This window comes from Carcharhinus amblyrhynchos, chromosome 8 (assembly GCF_965287045.1).
Source record: "Carcharhinus amblyrhynchos chromosome 8, sCarAmb.v2.hapA, whole genome shotgun sequence".
Lineage (NCBI taxonomy): Eukaryota > Metazoa > Chordata > Chondrichthyes > Carcharhiniformes > Carcharhinidae > Carcharhinus > Carcharhinus amblyrhynchos.
Genome location: NC_137331.1, coordinates 9,101,380 through 9,116,922, shown reverse-complemented (window position 1 = coordinate 9,116,922; position 15,543 = coordinate 9,101,380). Strand labels below are relative to the sequence as shown.

The 15,543-nt window shown below is 38.6% G+C and overlaps 1 protein-coding gene across 3 annotated transcripts in view; it reads right to left on the bottom strand.

Moving 5' to 3' along the window:
- Positions 1-15,543, bottom strand: part of cdk13 (cyclin dependent kinase 13) — an 83,454-nt gene that overhangs the window by 66,002 nt on the left and 1,909 nt on the right. For all 3 annotated transcript variants that reach the window (XM_080193626.1, XM_080193627.1, XM_080193628.1), the window contains exons 2-3: positions 13,304-13,945; positions 1,545-1,718 (exon numbers count right to left, since the gene is read on the bottom strand). In XM_080193626.1, the coding sequence (XP_080049752.1) occupies positions 1,545-1,718; positions 13,304-13,945 (816 nt within the window). The remainder of the gene's footprint in view (positions 1-1,544; positions 1,719-13,303; positions 13,946-15,543) is intronic.

The window sequence follows — 15,543 nt, the reverse complement described above, 5'->3', positions numbered from 1 at the left end:
GTAACAAGAACTTATATATATCTATTATACATACACACCCACAGAGAGATATATAGGTTAAGGTGAACATAGGCCCTTAGAAAATTAACCTGCGGAGATAGCCAAAGTAAGTAGAGATAGCAAATGTGTTGTTTGTAATTTTCCAAAAATCCTTTGATCCTGGAGAAGTACCAGAGGATTGGAAAACTGCCAAAGTAACACCCCTATTCAAAAAGGGAAGGGAGGCAAAAAGCAGGAAACTACAGGCCAATTGGCCTAATATCTATTGTTGGAAAAATGTTGGAATCAATTATTAAGGAAGCAACAGCAGCACATTTGGAAAATCATAATCCAATCAGGTAAGTCAGCATGACTTTGTGAGAGGGAAATCATGTTTGACTAATTTATCGGACTTTTTTGAGGAAGTCTCATAATACGTGTGTTGTATTTGGACTTCCAGAAGACATTCAACAAGATACCTCGCAAAAGGTTAAGTCATAAGATAAGAGCCTATGGTGTTGGAGGTAGTATATTGACGTAGATAGAGAATGGGCTAATGGGCAGGAAACAGCAAATGGGGATAAGTGGTTGTTTTTCTGGTTGGCAATCTATAACCAGTAGAGTTGCAGAGGGATCAATGCTGGGACCACAGCTGTTTACAAAATATGTTAATAACTTGGAGGAAGGATGCAAATATAATACAGTCAAATTTGCACACAACACAGAAATAGATCAAAAGGCAAGTTACGAGAGGGATACAGTTTACAAAGAAATACTGATAAGTTAAGTGGCATAAAGTTGGCATATAGAGTATAATGTAGGAAAAATGTGAAGTTGTTCATTTTGGAAGAGAGAACAAAAGAACAGAATATAATTTAAAACAAAAAAAACTGCAGAAAGCTAGCATACAGGTGTGGCAGATAATCAGGAAGGCCAATATTGGCCCTTATTTCAAGGGGGCTGGAGTATAATTATTAAGGGAAGTCTACCGCAACAAAACAAGGTACAGGTGAGGCCACATCAGGGGTACTGAGAGCAATTTTTGTCCGCTTATTTAAGGAAAGATATTATTTCAATGGAGGCAGTTCAGAGAAGGTTCACCAAGGATGATCCTCGGTATGGAGGGATTGTCTTATGAGGAAAGTTTAAACAGGTTGGGACGCTACTCATTGGTGAGAGGTGGTCGCATTGAAACACATAGGATTGTTAAGGGGCTTGACAGGGTGAATGTTGAGAGGGCAGAGTCTCAGAATAAAAGGACAACAATTCAAGACTGAGGAATTTCTTCTGAGGCCTGTGAGTTTTCTCACAGAGAGCCATGGGGGCAGACTCCTTGTGCATATTTAAGGCTGAGATAGATTTTTCATCAGTAAGGGAATTGAGGGTTATGCAGAAAGGGCAGGGAAGTGGACATGAGATCAGCCATGATCCTACTGAATAGCACAGCAGGCATGAGGAGCTGATGGTCTACTCCCGTTCCTACTTCTTATGGTCCTTCACCAGGAATGGTCCACCAGACTGTAGAAAAGGCTGATATTTAGCACCAAACAAATATTTTCACTCACTTGGGTCGCTTTTTAATCTGTGACTGAACAGGTGCTTTCTTCTCTTCAGGAGTTTTAGGTGAAGGTAAATCAGATCCTGGAAGCTCAGGTGGCAATGGTAGGTCTGTTAATAAGTGCCGAGTCTTTCGTTCAGAATCCTTCTTTACTGCCTTTGTTATAAGGCCATCTTTTGGACTGTAATTAGAAAATATATAAACTTGAGAGAACAGTACCAAATATCATTGACATTTTTGTTCACCATTCACTAGAACCCCATGAGAATCAAGATGAGCAGTCATTCAAAAGCATTTTTCCCTCTGTAACTGATCCACTAATGCATTAGTGTAATGTCTGCTTTACACAACTATGACCATAAATTCAACTCAGTCCTTTCAGGCATTCACTGAACATAAACTTGAATTGCTAAAGTAGTCCTACAAGTAGTAATCTAAAAATATAACCACTCCAAAACTAGCTCATCGGTTTATATTCGCACAGACTGAGGATTGATTAATGGACAGAATAAGGTAGAATAAACAAGTAATTTTTGAGTTTGCAAGGCTGCAATTAGTGGGGTACTGCAAGGATCAGCAATTTACAATCTACATCAATTACTTAGATGAAATGATTGAGTATAATGTATCTTAGCCTGCTGGTTAAGCAAACTTAGATGGGAATGTGTGCTGTAGAGAACACAGAGTCTTCAGAAGAACTTAAATTAAATGAATGAATAATGTGACAGAACGAATATAATATGGAGAATTGAGAAGTCATCCACTTTGGTAGGAAAAATAGAAAAGCAGATTATTTTTCTAAATGGTCGGATGCTGGTGTTCTAAGTGGCCTGACTGTCCTCGTAAATGACTAACCAGAAAGTAGTGCAGATACTGCAAGTATTTAGAAAAACAAACTGTATGTTAGCCTTTGTTACAAAAAAAAGTACAAAAGTAAAGATTCACTGCAACTGTATAGGGCCTTGATGAAACCACCCCTGGAGTATTCTCTACTTGGTGGGGGTGCAGCGTAGATTTACCAGAATGATACTTAGACTCCCATTCAAGGGTTAAATTACGAGGAGAGATCACACAAACTAGTGTGCATTCTCTGGAATTCTGAAGAATATGGGGTGAATTGATCCATGTTTTCAAGATATTGAGAATAGAAACAGTAGGTTTAGAAAAACTACTTCCACTAGTTCACAAGTTCAGGACTAGGGAGCACAGGCAAAAACAGACCTTTCAGGAATGAAATAAATATTTCTTCATGCAAAGGTTGGTGGAAGTTGGAACTCTTCCCCAAACAGTTAGATCAATCGTTAATTTAAAAGTGAGAATGATAGATTTTTTGGTAGCTAAAAGGGCTAGGAAATATGGGGCAAAAATAGGTATATGGTGTTAAGTCACTGGTCAGCCATGTTATTGAATAGAAAAGGCTCAAGGGGCCATTAAGCACACCATGTTCCTATGTACAGGTTTAATCCCCTTCCACAAGCAAGAATACAATTGCCATTGGGGGGGATGCAATAAAGGTTCACCAAACTGACACCTTTTGTAAAGAGGCTGTCTTATGAAAAGAGAATGGACTGCCTACATTTCCTCAAGTCTAAGAAAACGATTGGAAATCTCATTGAAACACTCAAAATTCTGAGGCGATTCAACAAAGTAGGTGCTAGGAAAATGTTTCTTTTGGCTGGCAAGTCCAGAACTAAGGGTCACAGACTCAAAATAAGAAGTTTGCCATTTAGGAGTGAGATGGGGAGAAATTTTTTCCACTTGGATGGGTTGTAAATCTTTGGAATTATCTACTGCAAAAAGCAACGAATACTCAGTTATCGAAGTATATTAAAGTACGAGCAGGAAAGATTTTTCGATACAAAGGGCATCAGGGATAAAGGGAATATGAGGGTGGGTATTGATGAAGTAGAAGTTCAGCCATGGTCTTACTGAATAGCTGGCTTGAAGGGCTGAATGGCCTATTCATGCTTTTTTTTAATGACCTTTGGTTCATAAAAGTATTGCTGCATTAAGCATGATTCTCCCATCCCCACTCTACCTACCTTTCAATCTAATATAAGTGGTTGTGCCGCAAGTCATCTCAGCTCTGTATTCTGAAATTCCAAGACTCAGACTACAGTGAACCTCTTTGCTCAAGCTTCATCACCTCTCTTAACGTCCCTTTTTTGGTTTGGCATTTACTTTTATTCAATCATGCCTCTGACATACTGAGGTACCTCTTTAAAGATTGAAGTTGTCTTGTAAAAGCATATTTTGTTATGTTTCTTTTGTGAGGGTGTTATGTTCATTTAGCCTATCAAAATGTCGGCAAAACCTGGAGGAGACGTTTGTGAAATGATACTGAAGTAATGAATTGCAGTGGGTGATCAAAAACATACAGCACTCTGAGCTTGAAGATCCTTGTCAAAACTTTACTATTAAGAGCACCATCAACTTCTGTATGAAGCGGAAGTTGCTGGTGCAATCAACCCATTTCCTCAAATGGCATGAGAAGACCCATGCATTCAGTTGTCTGAAACATTGACAGCAGCAGTTAATACAAGCTTTTCATCTTCATTTTACCTTTGCAGGTAATAGCTGCCTGGATCCTGTGTATAGAAACAGTGCCACCATGGTGCAAAAGGAGCAGCAAATTCAGCATTGCATCCGGTCATGTCTTTTAACCTACCCATCTAAATTTTTTTTTAAATCTATCGCATACTGCCTAAAATTCTGAACAACTGCTCAGCAGCACTGAGACAGAGAATGGTAAAAATTAGGAATTCTCTTTTGTCTCGGATGAACTGACATATCAAATGAAAATCATAATTTGTGCTGCACTGGTTGTCAGTATCCCTCAAAGGGAAGAAAGGGCTTCCCTCACTGCTTTGACAAGCTGCTCCTCAACGTCTCCTCCCATACCAACAATTCCAGGAGTAACCATTGCCAAACAGTTCAGTAAGACTTAGCAGATGAGTTCATTCCACATCCAATCAATGTCATTTCAGTCACTGCAAGCGATGTGAGATTTTCAATCATGAGATGCAATACTTCTTGATATTTGGTATGTGACAGTATAGGATCCTCCAAATGGCACTGTGGTCTTCGATTATCTTCATTCACCCTTCCAACTGAAAAAGCTTTTGACTGAATAAATTGAGGGCAGGGTGTTTTCCAAAAGATGTTTTAGTTTGTTTTGTTTCATGCTACCCTGAGCAAGAACTACAGCACAAGCACACTGCAATCAAACGTTTTTGTGAAAATCAGAGTGAATATAAATTCTCAGTCTATTTAGGAAGGATCTTATTTCCTACCTTTTTTTGGTCTCCAGCCTACTTCCTCAAGATCAACATCCTTAACTTCATGCTTCAAATAACTCTCCAAATAAGAACACCAATTTCACACTTGCATCAACGATCAATATTAGCAATATTTCTTCATAGAGGTTTTTTTAATCTAATCAAACTATATTGAGGTGAAATCAGAATATAGGTATTTATTTTTATTCTTTGTAGTCAGTCACATGACTAACCACTTGACTATCTCCCAAAAAACTTTCAAGCACCACCCTAGCCCAGTTAATTTCTGGCATTCCTTTGGGTTTACTTGGGTTTCAATGTGAAGTCCATCAATGACATGGAAATATGAAAAACAAAATAAATTTGGCCATTACTCCATCTACTTTTACAAATTATACCACTTTATCACCTGAACATCATTTGAGTCATTGCAAACATACTATCAAATTGAGTTTATTGTCTGTGTTCTTACACCAGTTCCTCGTGATATTCCTTTACTACCGAGTCACTGCTCACTGATGCAAAGTATATTACATCTATACGCTTACTCATAAATGTACCATTAAATACATGCCACGGACAACCAAAAAATGAAAAGCACTAGAATAAAAATCACTTAATTTTAGACCAAAATAAAGACTAAGATTGTATTAAAATATTTTAAAAATCTATTAATTAATCATAATGGAGACATCTAACACCACTTATAGATATAAAATTATTTTTTTCAAGGGCAACATATGCTGCTCTACAATTGTTTTAAACTGCCATCAAAACCAAGCTGAAAAAGCTGTAACTTTTTAATGTAGTTTTGAACGAGAGATGAGAATAGTAAAGAAGTTCTTGCCTCCAATTTCACTGATTGCTGGTTTGGTAAGGCAGTGCAAAATGCAGTATTTGCTGTAACAGTTGAACTTCAAGTTCAATCTACCCATGTGCTAAATCCTCAAATTGCAGCCAGTATCAAGAGCTAATGACAATGAATCGTGGTGGTTTGCTGTCAAAAGAAACAAAATCCAGGCAATTGTTTCAGCAGGCTGCTCTATTTCATTATACTGGATCACTACACCATGTTTCTTAAAATATGTCATAAAATTAGCTTACAAGTGTGTCCAAAATTTTTAGATATTGGGAAAAGAATTAACAGTTAGCAGCCTAAAACAAGGATTTTAAATATGAATGAACTGCTAAAACATTTTTCTTCGACAATCTATTTGCCCAACAAACCACAGGCAGAATATAATCAGCTTATTTCTAAAAGAAAACCTAATTTAGAACATTGAGGAAGCTCACAGCTAACATTTGTTTCAATGCAAACAAAATTCAACAACAAGGCTAACAGAGGAGGATATTTAAGATACCAGTGCATCAAATTTATGTAACTGAAGCAATTAGCCATTTCCTCTTTTTCTCTTTAATATATTGTTTTCCCAGTAGTAAAATATGATCATTTGTGAGCAACACGTAAAACACACTGGACTAACAGCCAGATAAGAGGAATCTTCTTGAAAAATTGGCGCTGTGAATACCAAACAAACATTCTCCTTCTGTGTCCTTTTGTGTCATTAATCTCTGCCCACAAAAATAGAATCACCATCACTGTGTCCAAAACAACTTTAGAATGAATGAAAGCAGAAAATGCTGGAAAAACTCAGCAGGTCTGACAACACCTGTGGAGAGAGAATTGAGCTCTGATGAAGGGTCATCCAGACTTGAAACATTAGCTCTATTCTCTCTCCACAGATGCTGTCAGGCGTGCTGAGATTTTCCAGCATTTCCTGCTTCTGTTTCAGATTCTAGCATCCACAATATCTTGCATTTATTTTAGAATGAATAAATTACCTTTGAGCAACCTCACTCTTAAATAGCACCTATCAAGTCAGAAAAGTCCAAATCTTACAAAACTTCAAGGAAAACACAGATGTCAAGCCAAAGGACTTAGCAGAATTGATGACCAAAAGTGTGATCTTTTCAAATAAAGGATGGAGGCAGGGGCAGCTAGGGAAGCAATGTCAAAGTGTGGGGCATAGATATTTGAAGGCACAGCAGCCTGCTGAGGCAAAGAAAAGGGAGGCACTGAGAAATGTAATCACTGTTACAGCATAGGCAAACATGGTAGCCAATTGCACACAGCAAGTCCAGTGAACAAAGGAGTTCAATGAACGGTTAACCTATTTTTGATGTAGAAAAGAACCTGGAAGTACACTATGCTGATCTTCAATTTTGCCCCTTTTTGGTCTCAACAGGTTCCGTAACTGAAGTGTCAGTTCACATGCTCAAGTTCTGGGCTCAGACAGGCAAATGAACAGGATTCTGTAAAGCAGCCGAAGTGTTATAACAGTAAAGCAGAGAGGGTGGAACAGCTAAATCAAAGTAGCACAATTCATCTGATCAAATGCGGCCAATTCAAATCAATTTTAATATAGAATACACACACGCTTTCCACCGTGCAATACCTAACATGGATTTAAAAATGTCAACGGTTTGCAACTTAAGAGTATGGTCAATAATTGACAAGCTTTTGAAGTAAGCTAACAAAAGCCATGTGATTGAAATCTATATGATTTAGCAATGTATGGCATGAACAGGCTATCACAGTTAGGGCAAATCAGTTGCCATGGCAAGATAGCTATGCTTTAATTCAGACAAATAAGACCATTGACGACAAATCTAGCTGTTACATGTTATGTGAGGCAGGTTGAAAAAAATGCTGCAACTAAAGTCATGGCAAGAGGAATTTGTGCACACCTGAGCATTGCATTGGCACCTGTCATTTACTCGTGCCTCTATGCTGCTAATTCTAAGCGTGGCAGACGATTTCCCCTAATCATACACCCCTCCATGAGCAAATACAACTCATGGCAATTGAACAGACAGCAGGAAATAAGTTGGGCTATCACTTTTGAGGGTCTGTGTTAAAAAATGCAAGTTTCCCCATGTCACTGATGGGTGTAATAAAAAACATTTAAAAATTAATCCTTTTTGCTACTAATAACTTGTTCTATTCTTCTTATCCTAGCAGCCACTGAAAAATCAGCCCAGAATAAAAGCCAGCAAAAGATTCACTTGTAGACATTTCACAATATTTTCTTCTTGGGTTTGGTGTCAGGGTCTTGTGTTCCATGATCAGGGGTAACACCTGATAGAGGCATTCTAGAAAGACATGTTACTTACCCAGTCTATTAGGAAATAGATCTTATATACTCATGCTACAATTTGCATTTCCCTCTGTTCTAGTTTTCTCCCGAGACACTAACATTTTTGGAGGCACTGTTCAAAGGACTTGAGTCAGTTTGCCAAGCAGCCATTCTCCACATTTAGGCTAGAGTAGCAATGATTGGCAATGCAACAGTCACAGTGATATCCAAAGAAAACCAAATTGTGTTCTCATCTAATACCTTCACATATGCACAATGACAAACAAAAGCCTTCATCCTGGTCAAATTTCTCTCTCCTTAACCTTGAGAACCGATCAACACTCAACGGGCCGAAGGGCATTTTCTGCACTGTATGACTATGACTTGGCAGAGATCAGAAATCAAACTTCAGAACTGCTAGCTGGTATAACATACCAGCACAGATGGTGCATTTATTCTTTAAGTCACTTGAAGCATTTTAATATCCTATTTATAGATGAATCAATTACGTCTGTCCTGGCTGAAACCAAGAAAGCAGAACTTTACATAATGTACACAGGAAAGCAAGGCAAAACAAAAGATTGTGGGACTGTCAATTCCTGACAGCACAAATGTCTGGGGCCAAAAGATATAGGGAACACTGGGGGACAAAAGTTTGGGAAAATGACACCCAAGTAAAATGTGATTTTATTAGAATCTTTATTCAAGATTTGCACTTCCTCTGACCACCAAATAGCTTTGAGGAGGATAAAAGAATTGCTCAAAAAGTGCCAGAATCAGCTGTGCCATGCCCTGCAGTAACGTGCAGTGTAGCTATCAGTCCATGCTCAAAGCCATGCCAACGAGTCCAGAGCTTTGTCAGGTGCTGGAAGACCGAAACTGTTGAAAATACAACCAGTGCCATGGGTCTGCCAGTACACATGCTGAGAGCCACCAGGATTCTATCCAGAATAGTTCAGTATATGCAACAAATAAAAATCTGTTTCAATAAACACCCGACAACTACTAGACTATTTAATATTAAGCAGCATGGCCAATACAAAGCTCCCAAAACAGAATTTTGTACCAAAATATCATACAAACCTGATTCCTTCAACTGAAATAATCCCAATTAATTTTAAAAACAATAAGCTGTGGTTCACAATACCATCTTTATGGGGTGTATGCATAAAGGCAGTAAAGGACTTCACAGTTAAAATAATCAACCTAATCTTTTAATCCACCCAGTATAGAACACAAAAATATCGCAAAACCAAGAAATTGATGGGGTATGAGAGGAACTGAAGCATTTCATCCAACATTGGTCATCAGCAAATTATTTTCAGCTTTCTCATTCAAGTACGTTACAAATACATTACAACAATGAAAATCAGTTTTTAACAACACCAACTAAAGTAATTCAGAGCCCAGTCACCAGAATTTAACTCAAAGCAAATGGCTTGATTATGCAACAAGCAGAAATAAGTCCACCCAACAAGCCTCACTATTTGAGTTTCAAATATATTATAAAAGATGCAAATTATGTTAACCTGACTTTTCCCTTTGCCTGAGTTTTGTGACATTGCACACACAGTTGCATTGCCCATAACATCAAAGTCAACAGCTGATATCCAAATAAAATGTCATTAAAAGTTTTAGTCAACATGTTCACTTCCCCATGTCCTGTTCCCTCTCTCCATCAAGACACTCAGCCAACACTTTCTCATTTTGAGGAGGGTACAAAGAACTGCTCAAAAAGTGCCAGAATCTGCAGGGCCACTATGCTCTGCAGCAATGTGAAATGTAGCTGAGACTCTGCTCAAAGCCATTCCAGCAAGCTCAAGTTTCATCAGATGCTTCGAGGCCAAAAATCTTTGAAAATAGTAACAGCTCCTTGCATGCTCAGAGTCATCAGGATTCCATCCAGAATGGCTGTACAACCTTAGCATGTGGAAAAAATCAACTTCAGCTTCACCAATCACAAGACTATTGAATATTAAGCAGCATAGCCTGTACAAAATTGCCAAAATAACATCTTGCAACAAAAGACAGTGAGCTCTGCTTACAAAATTACTCTGATTATTTTCCAGACTACAAGCATGTTTACCTCCTTATGCTATATAATTCCCTGCATGGTGGTGGTACGCACAAGTAGTCATGGTGATGTGTGAGTAGTCTGAACAGCAACCATTGGTATAATGAGATGAATTCCACTAGGCATGGCTTGCAACAGCCAGAATCCTGAGCACTACACAGACACAGTAGGGTAGCAGACAGAATAGGCCAGCAGTGGAGAGAGCAACACTACCGGTTGGGAAGAACAAACCAGTACTGGAACCATCTGACCAGCATACACCACTGATGCTAGTGGTGAGAGAAACCACACATACGCTTATGGATGCAGCGCAAGACAAATGTGCCTGTTCCCGCACCTGACCAGTCAGCATCAGGAATTAGTCTTTTCCTTCAAATGTACAAATTGATCAGCTCTGCATTGTCAACATTCTCTGTTTTTATTTCAATACATGAAATAAAAAAGGCTGAGAGTGTCCCAGAAACTTGACTACAAAATCAAAACTTCAACATACAACTGACTGATTTCTACGCAGTCAGTGAGGTTGTAGTCTATCAGATGGAAGCTCGGTCTGCATCCTGTGGTGGATGCAGAAGATCCCATGGTATCGGTTTGAAGCGGAGCCCCAGTCAATACTTATCACTCGACAAGCACCACTAAGACAGATCATCTGACGTCACCTCATTTCTGCCTTGACAACCTAGCTGTCCACAAATTAACTGCTGCATTTCCTACACTACAAATGACTCAATTTCAATGTTACTTCATTAGTTGTAAAGTGCTTTGGACATCCTGAGGTGATGAAAGATGTCATATAAATCTAAGTCCTCCTTTAAATAAATGAGAACACCAACATAACAGATGTAGAGGTCTTTTAGAACAGTGGTAAGACTCCCTGCCTCTGAGCTAGAAGCTCCATGTTCATGTCCCACCTCAAGACTTGATGACGCAGGAAGGTGTATTTATACCTCAACCAACAGTTTGATTATCAACCTGCAAAATTCTTCCAACAAGGCAGTAAAAGCGGAAGAGAGTGATGGTCAACTGTGCTTGGTGTGGAGTGGTACCCCTCAAGCTATAAAACTTCTGGCGACAGGTTAGTAACCTGTTCTAGGTTCAAAATATTCATTATGGAATCACATGAGAGTCTGCTTTGTGTAGCAATAGGTGTGGGAAGAGAAACAACAGCAACCAACATAGCGGAATTCTCTAGGCCATAGATTAAACTAGGGAGAGCTGGGCTGACCACTCTTCCTGTAGGAAATATCACTTAGGTGAGATTTTACATGAAAGCTTTCTTGGACATTTTACTAACATTACAAGTAATCAGATTCAACTTCACAGCTTGCACTGGATTTATAGCCACAAGCTCTGTTTCTATTCCAGTATGCTCCATACTATGACGATACTGCTGGGAGAGATCTGCTGCAATCTAGGGAATAGAGAATATGGTATAGGGGACAGTGCAAAACATTTTATCGTTGTATTGGGCTGCTGACAAAAGACAAGCTCCAGCAGTGAATATGTACAAAGCTGTCAACAATGCAGATCAAATTATTTATAAACAATTTTGATGCAATAAATTTAAACTGAGAATCACGTGTAGATCATTTAGCACCTAAAGCTTTTGCCACCAATGAGATCATGGCTGATCTGTAGCTAATGGCCGAACTCCACATAGCCATCTTTGCCCAATATCTCTTAATATCTTTAAGAAATGAAACTCCTTCCAATAACAAATTTTAAAGTTTACAAGTGACGCAGTTGCAATTGCCTTATGTAGAAAAATTCCAAATTTCTACCATTGCTTGTGCAGAGAACTGTTTCCTAATTTCACTTCTGAAAAGACTGGCTCTTTAAAGTGTGTTCATGGCATTTTGATGAACTATTGACCAAATCCATAAATATCTCTTTATAACACAATGCTTCCATCTTAATAGCCTTATCTTGGTCATTGGCAAACTTGAATGTGTGGCTGTCAGCTAAGTTGCTCTTCAAAAAATTTCATACGGTTCATCAGGCATGAACTGCAAATCCATGCTTGCTGTCTGATCAGCTTAAAAGTTTGCTCAGGCTGTTCAATCAGCCTTTTCTTCATTAAGTGCTCTTGCAATTTTCTAGCAACAGATGTTAAGACTAATTGGTCCATGATCTCTGGTTTCCTTTTCTCACCTTTCTTAAATGGTGGAATGTACTGCATAAGTTTTAAATATAAAGAAGTTCTTGACATCAAGTGTACTTTGGAAAATAGGGTATCTGCCATGTTCTCACCTACTTTCTTTAAAACCTTAGGATGAAAACCATCTGATCCTGGGGATTTGTGTGGCATAAGTTTCTTCATCAGTGATTTTGCATGTGTTGATTCTGTTAAGTCCCCATCCCTAATATATTAGTTTCTTTTGGATGTCCACCAGTCTTCCTCTATTGCAAATACTGAAACCAAATAATTATTCAACATTCAAACCTGACCCAAGCACAGAATTAGCATTTGTCCTTCTCATCTGCTAAAGCACTACTACTCACAAACAATGGCTTACCTCATTAAGCAGCAGCTTGCCTCATTCGCCTTCCTAAGTCAAGAGTTTGTAGATTTGAGCTTTACTCCAGAACTGTGTTTTAGGTGTTTCTGAGATGTGAAAGTCACTGACCAGGTGGTATTTCTTGATCATCCCTAGATGCCCTGGGAAGGCCACTGCAGCAGTTTGCTTTTCAAATTTGAACTGAAATTTCCAAACTACTATGGTGGAACTCATATGCTCTGGATTACTCATTCAGTAACAGAACCACTACACTACTGCTTTTTTAAAGAATAATCTAATGCAGCGTTCCACTTTGCATCAAATGCTGAACCAAAACCCAACATACCCTCTCAATTGGACATAAAAAGTCCATGGCCTGATTGGAAGAATAGGAAGCTTTCTTGGATCCTAGTCAACATTTATCCCTCAACTGACATCACCGAAGCTAATCAACTGGTCATTTATTTCACTACTGTTTGTACAAGCGAGCTCTGAATAAACTGTGTTTACATAGTTTCACTTCAGAAGTAAACCACTAACCCTGGAGGACTTCAGAAAGTTGCAAGGAAATAAAAGGTGCTCTATAAGTGCAAGTTCTTGTTCCTAAAGGCCTGTACTTTTGAAGAACATTCTACAATGGTCTAAAACAAAATGCATTCCCAATCAGAAAGAGGAGAATAAAATTCAAGAAATCAACTAAAAACTAATCAACTCTTCTTCACTTCCTGTCACAACTCATATTTGCAATTAAAAGTTTCACCAAGTTATACAACTCTCACCTGCTCATATCTTCATGCTCCTCCTTGGACAACACTGGGACCAAGGGTAATGATGGCAGTGTTGATGTCTGTACAGTTGTATTCTTTTCTTTCTCCTTTGTAGCTTCACTTGGCACAACTTGCTTGAGCTTTTCTTTTGGTGTGATTGACTCCACTTTCACTGTTGGGTTTTTGGGAACTTTTGCCCCCGAGTTTGTCTGTGCTGCCTCTTTTTTTTCCATGTTCGAGTCAAAGTCTGTTTTTACCTCCTGAGTAATTGTCTTGGCTTTTGGTTTCTCATTTTTAACCGTTGCCTGGATTCCAGTGTCTAAGGGGGAAACTGTTACTCGATCAGTCTTGAGCTTATTTGACTCTCTTGTATCCTTTGTTTGAGACGCATGGGCTGTTGTCGTCGAACTAGCATTGCTACTTGCCTTGGCAGTAGTTGCATTAAGTGCATTAGAGGCTTTTGCATTATTTTTAGCAGCCTCAAAAGCTCTTGCTTTTTTGTGCTTACTCAGCTCAGCTGCAAGACTAGTTTTATAAGTTAAACTGTTTGGTGAAATGCTTGACTGACGACTGCGAGACCTTGACACACGGTGCTTGCTGCGAGATCTTGAGCGTCTAGAATAATACGGACTTCTACTCCGTGACTTAGGCCTCCTGCAAATGCAAATCATGCAGTCAATAATGGCCCAAATCATTTAATTTGAACACAAGGTCTGAATCATTTAAAGTACACATGATTATAAACTTTATATATTTACAAATAACTAAAATTTGCATTATTTGCCTTCAGGAGAAGTGTCCAACTGCAGACTTATTTGTTAGTTTATCCTCTGCCTATTGCACCTCGTGAAAACAATAAACCTGAACATTCCTGTTCTAACATAATAAGAAAAATGAATGCACCCTCCATAATATGAGCTTAATCATTTGCTAAGATATCTATAGGGATATGCATTTTTCAGGATTTTCGCCAAATTTCAGAAGTTAAACACAAACTTTGAAAAATAAATTAAAGTCAGAGAAGTTTATGGTCTTGGATCCTAGTCAACCTATGTTCACCATAGGTTCAATTTAAGCAATACTGAGAGCAGCAAAGATAACATACAAAATGTTGTTCAAGAGAACCCAATCAGCCAATATGTGAGACCGCTTTTTAATGCCTACGGAGTGTGGGCGAATCCAAAGAGTAGCTAGTGGACTACTCAAACCCCAGCAATCCTGTTCTCCATGTACAGGTCTTATGAGGTTCTTGTAGTTCTTACTGTTTAGTCCTGTTCAAATTGTGTCAGGATATTTAAAAAAGATTTTCTTCCCAAGCAATATTGATTTATAACTCTCAATTCAGAGCACCAAGACATATTTGATTCAGCAAGTTGAGATTTTTGCAATTAATGACAAACACTAAGCAGTCCCCAAGGCTTCATTGTTCCAATGAAAACACCACTGCCGCAGACCACATATAAATCATAAACACAAAACAAGTTAATTTTTACTAACAGTCCAAGCAACTTGAGTGACTGATTGTTTAAAGAAAGTGGCTGAAAAATCTCAAAACCTGACAACTGCAACCAGTGAAAAGTTTAAAGTTTATTTATTAGTGTCACAGGTAGGCTCATGTTAACACTGCAATGAAGTTACTGTGAAAATCCCTGTACTTGCTGCAGTGTGGCAACTAACTGAGGAAAAATAAAGCATGGCCAATGCACCTAACCAGCACATATTTTGGACTATGGGAGGCAACTGGAGCACCCGGAGGAAACCCATGCAAACATAGGGAGAACGTGCAGACTCCATACAGTGACCCATCCCGCAATCAAACCCAGTTCCCTAGTATTCTGAGGCAGCAGTGCTCACCACTGTGCCATCCATCAATTTTCAGCTACTGAAATTTACCACACAATACTATGAGGGACAGAATAATACTCAAATAAGAGCACTCCAGTAAGAGTTTAGCTTCCACTGATTATTATAAAATTTGCCATAACATACATCGTCAGCTGCAGTTAGTCTAACAGAAAAGAATGCAATCCTATAACTGCAGTGCTTTAGTTCTGAGTATTTTAGCATCAAGGCAAACAAAACTACTTGATTACACAAACTGCCCAAAAGCCAGTTGAAATATCACAGTACTTTGAAGCGTCACACTCATTAGAGAGGATCTTTTGCTACTACTGCTAAGAGCTGGTAGAATTAAAGCACACCCAGAATGACAAACTACAAAATGAGGCAGTGATTTCACAAGAGGATACTGC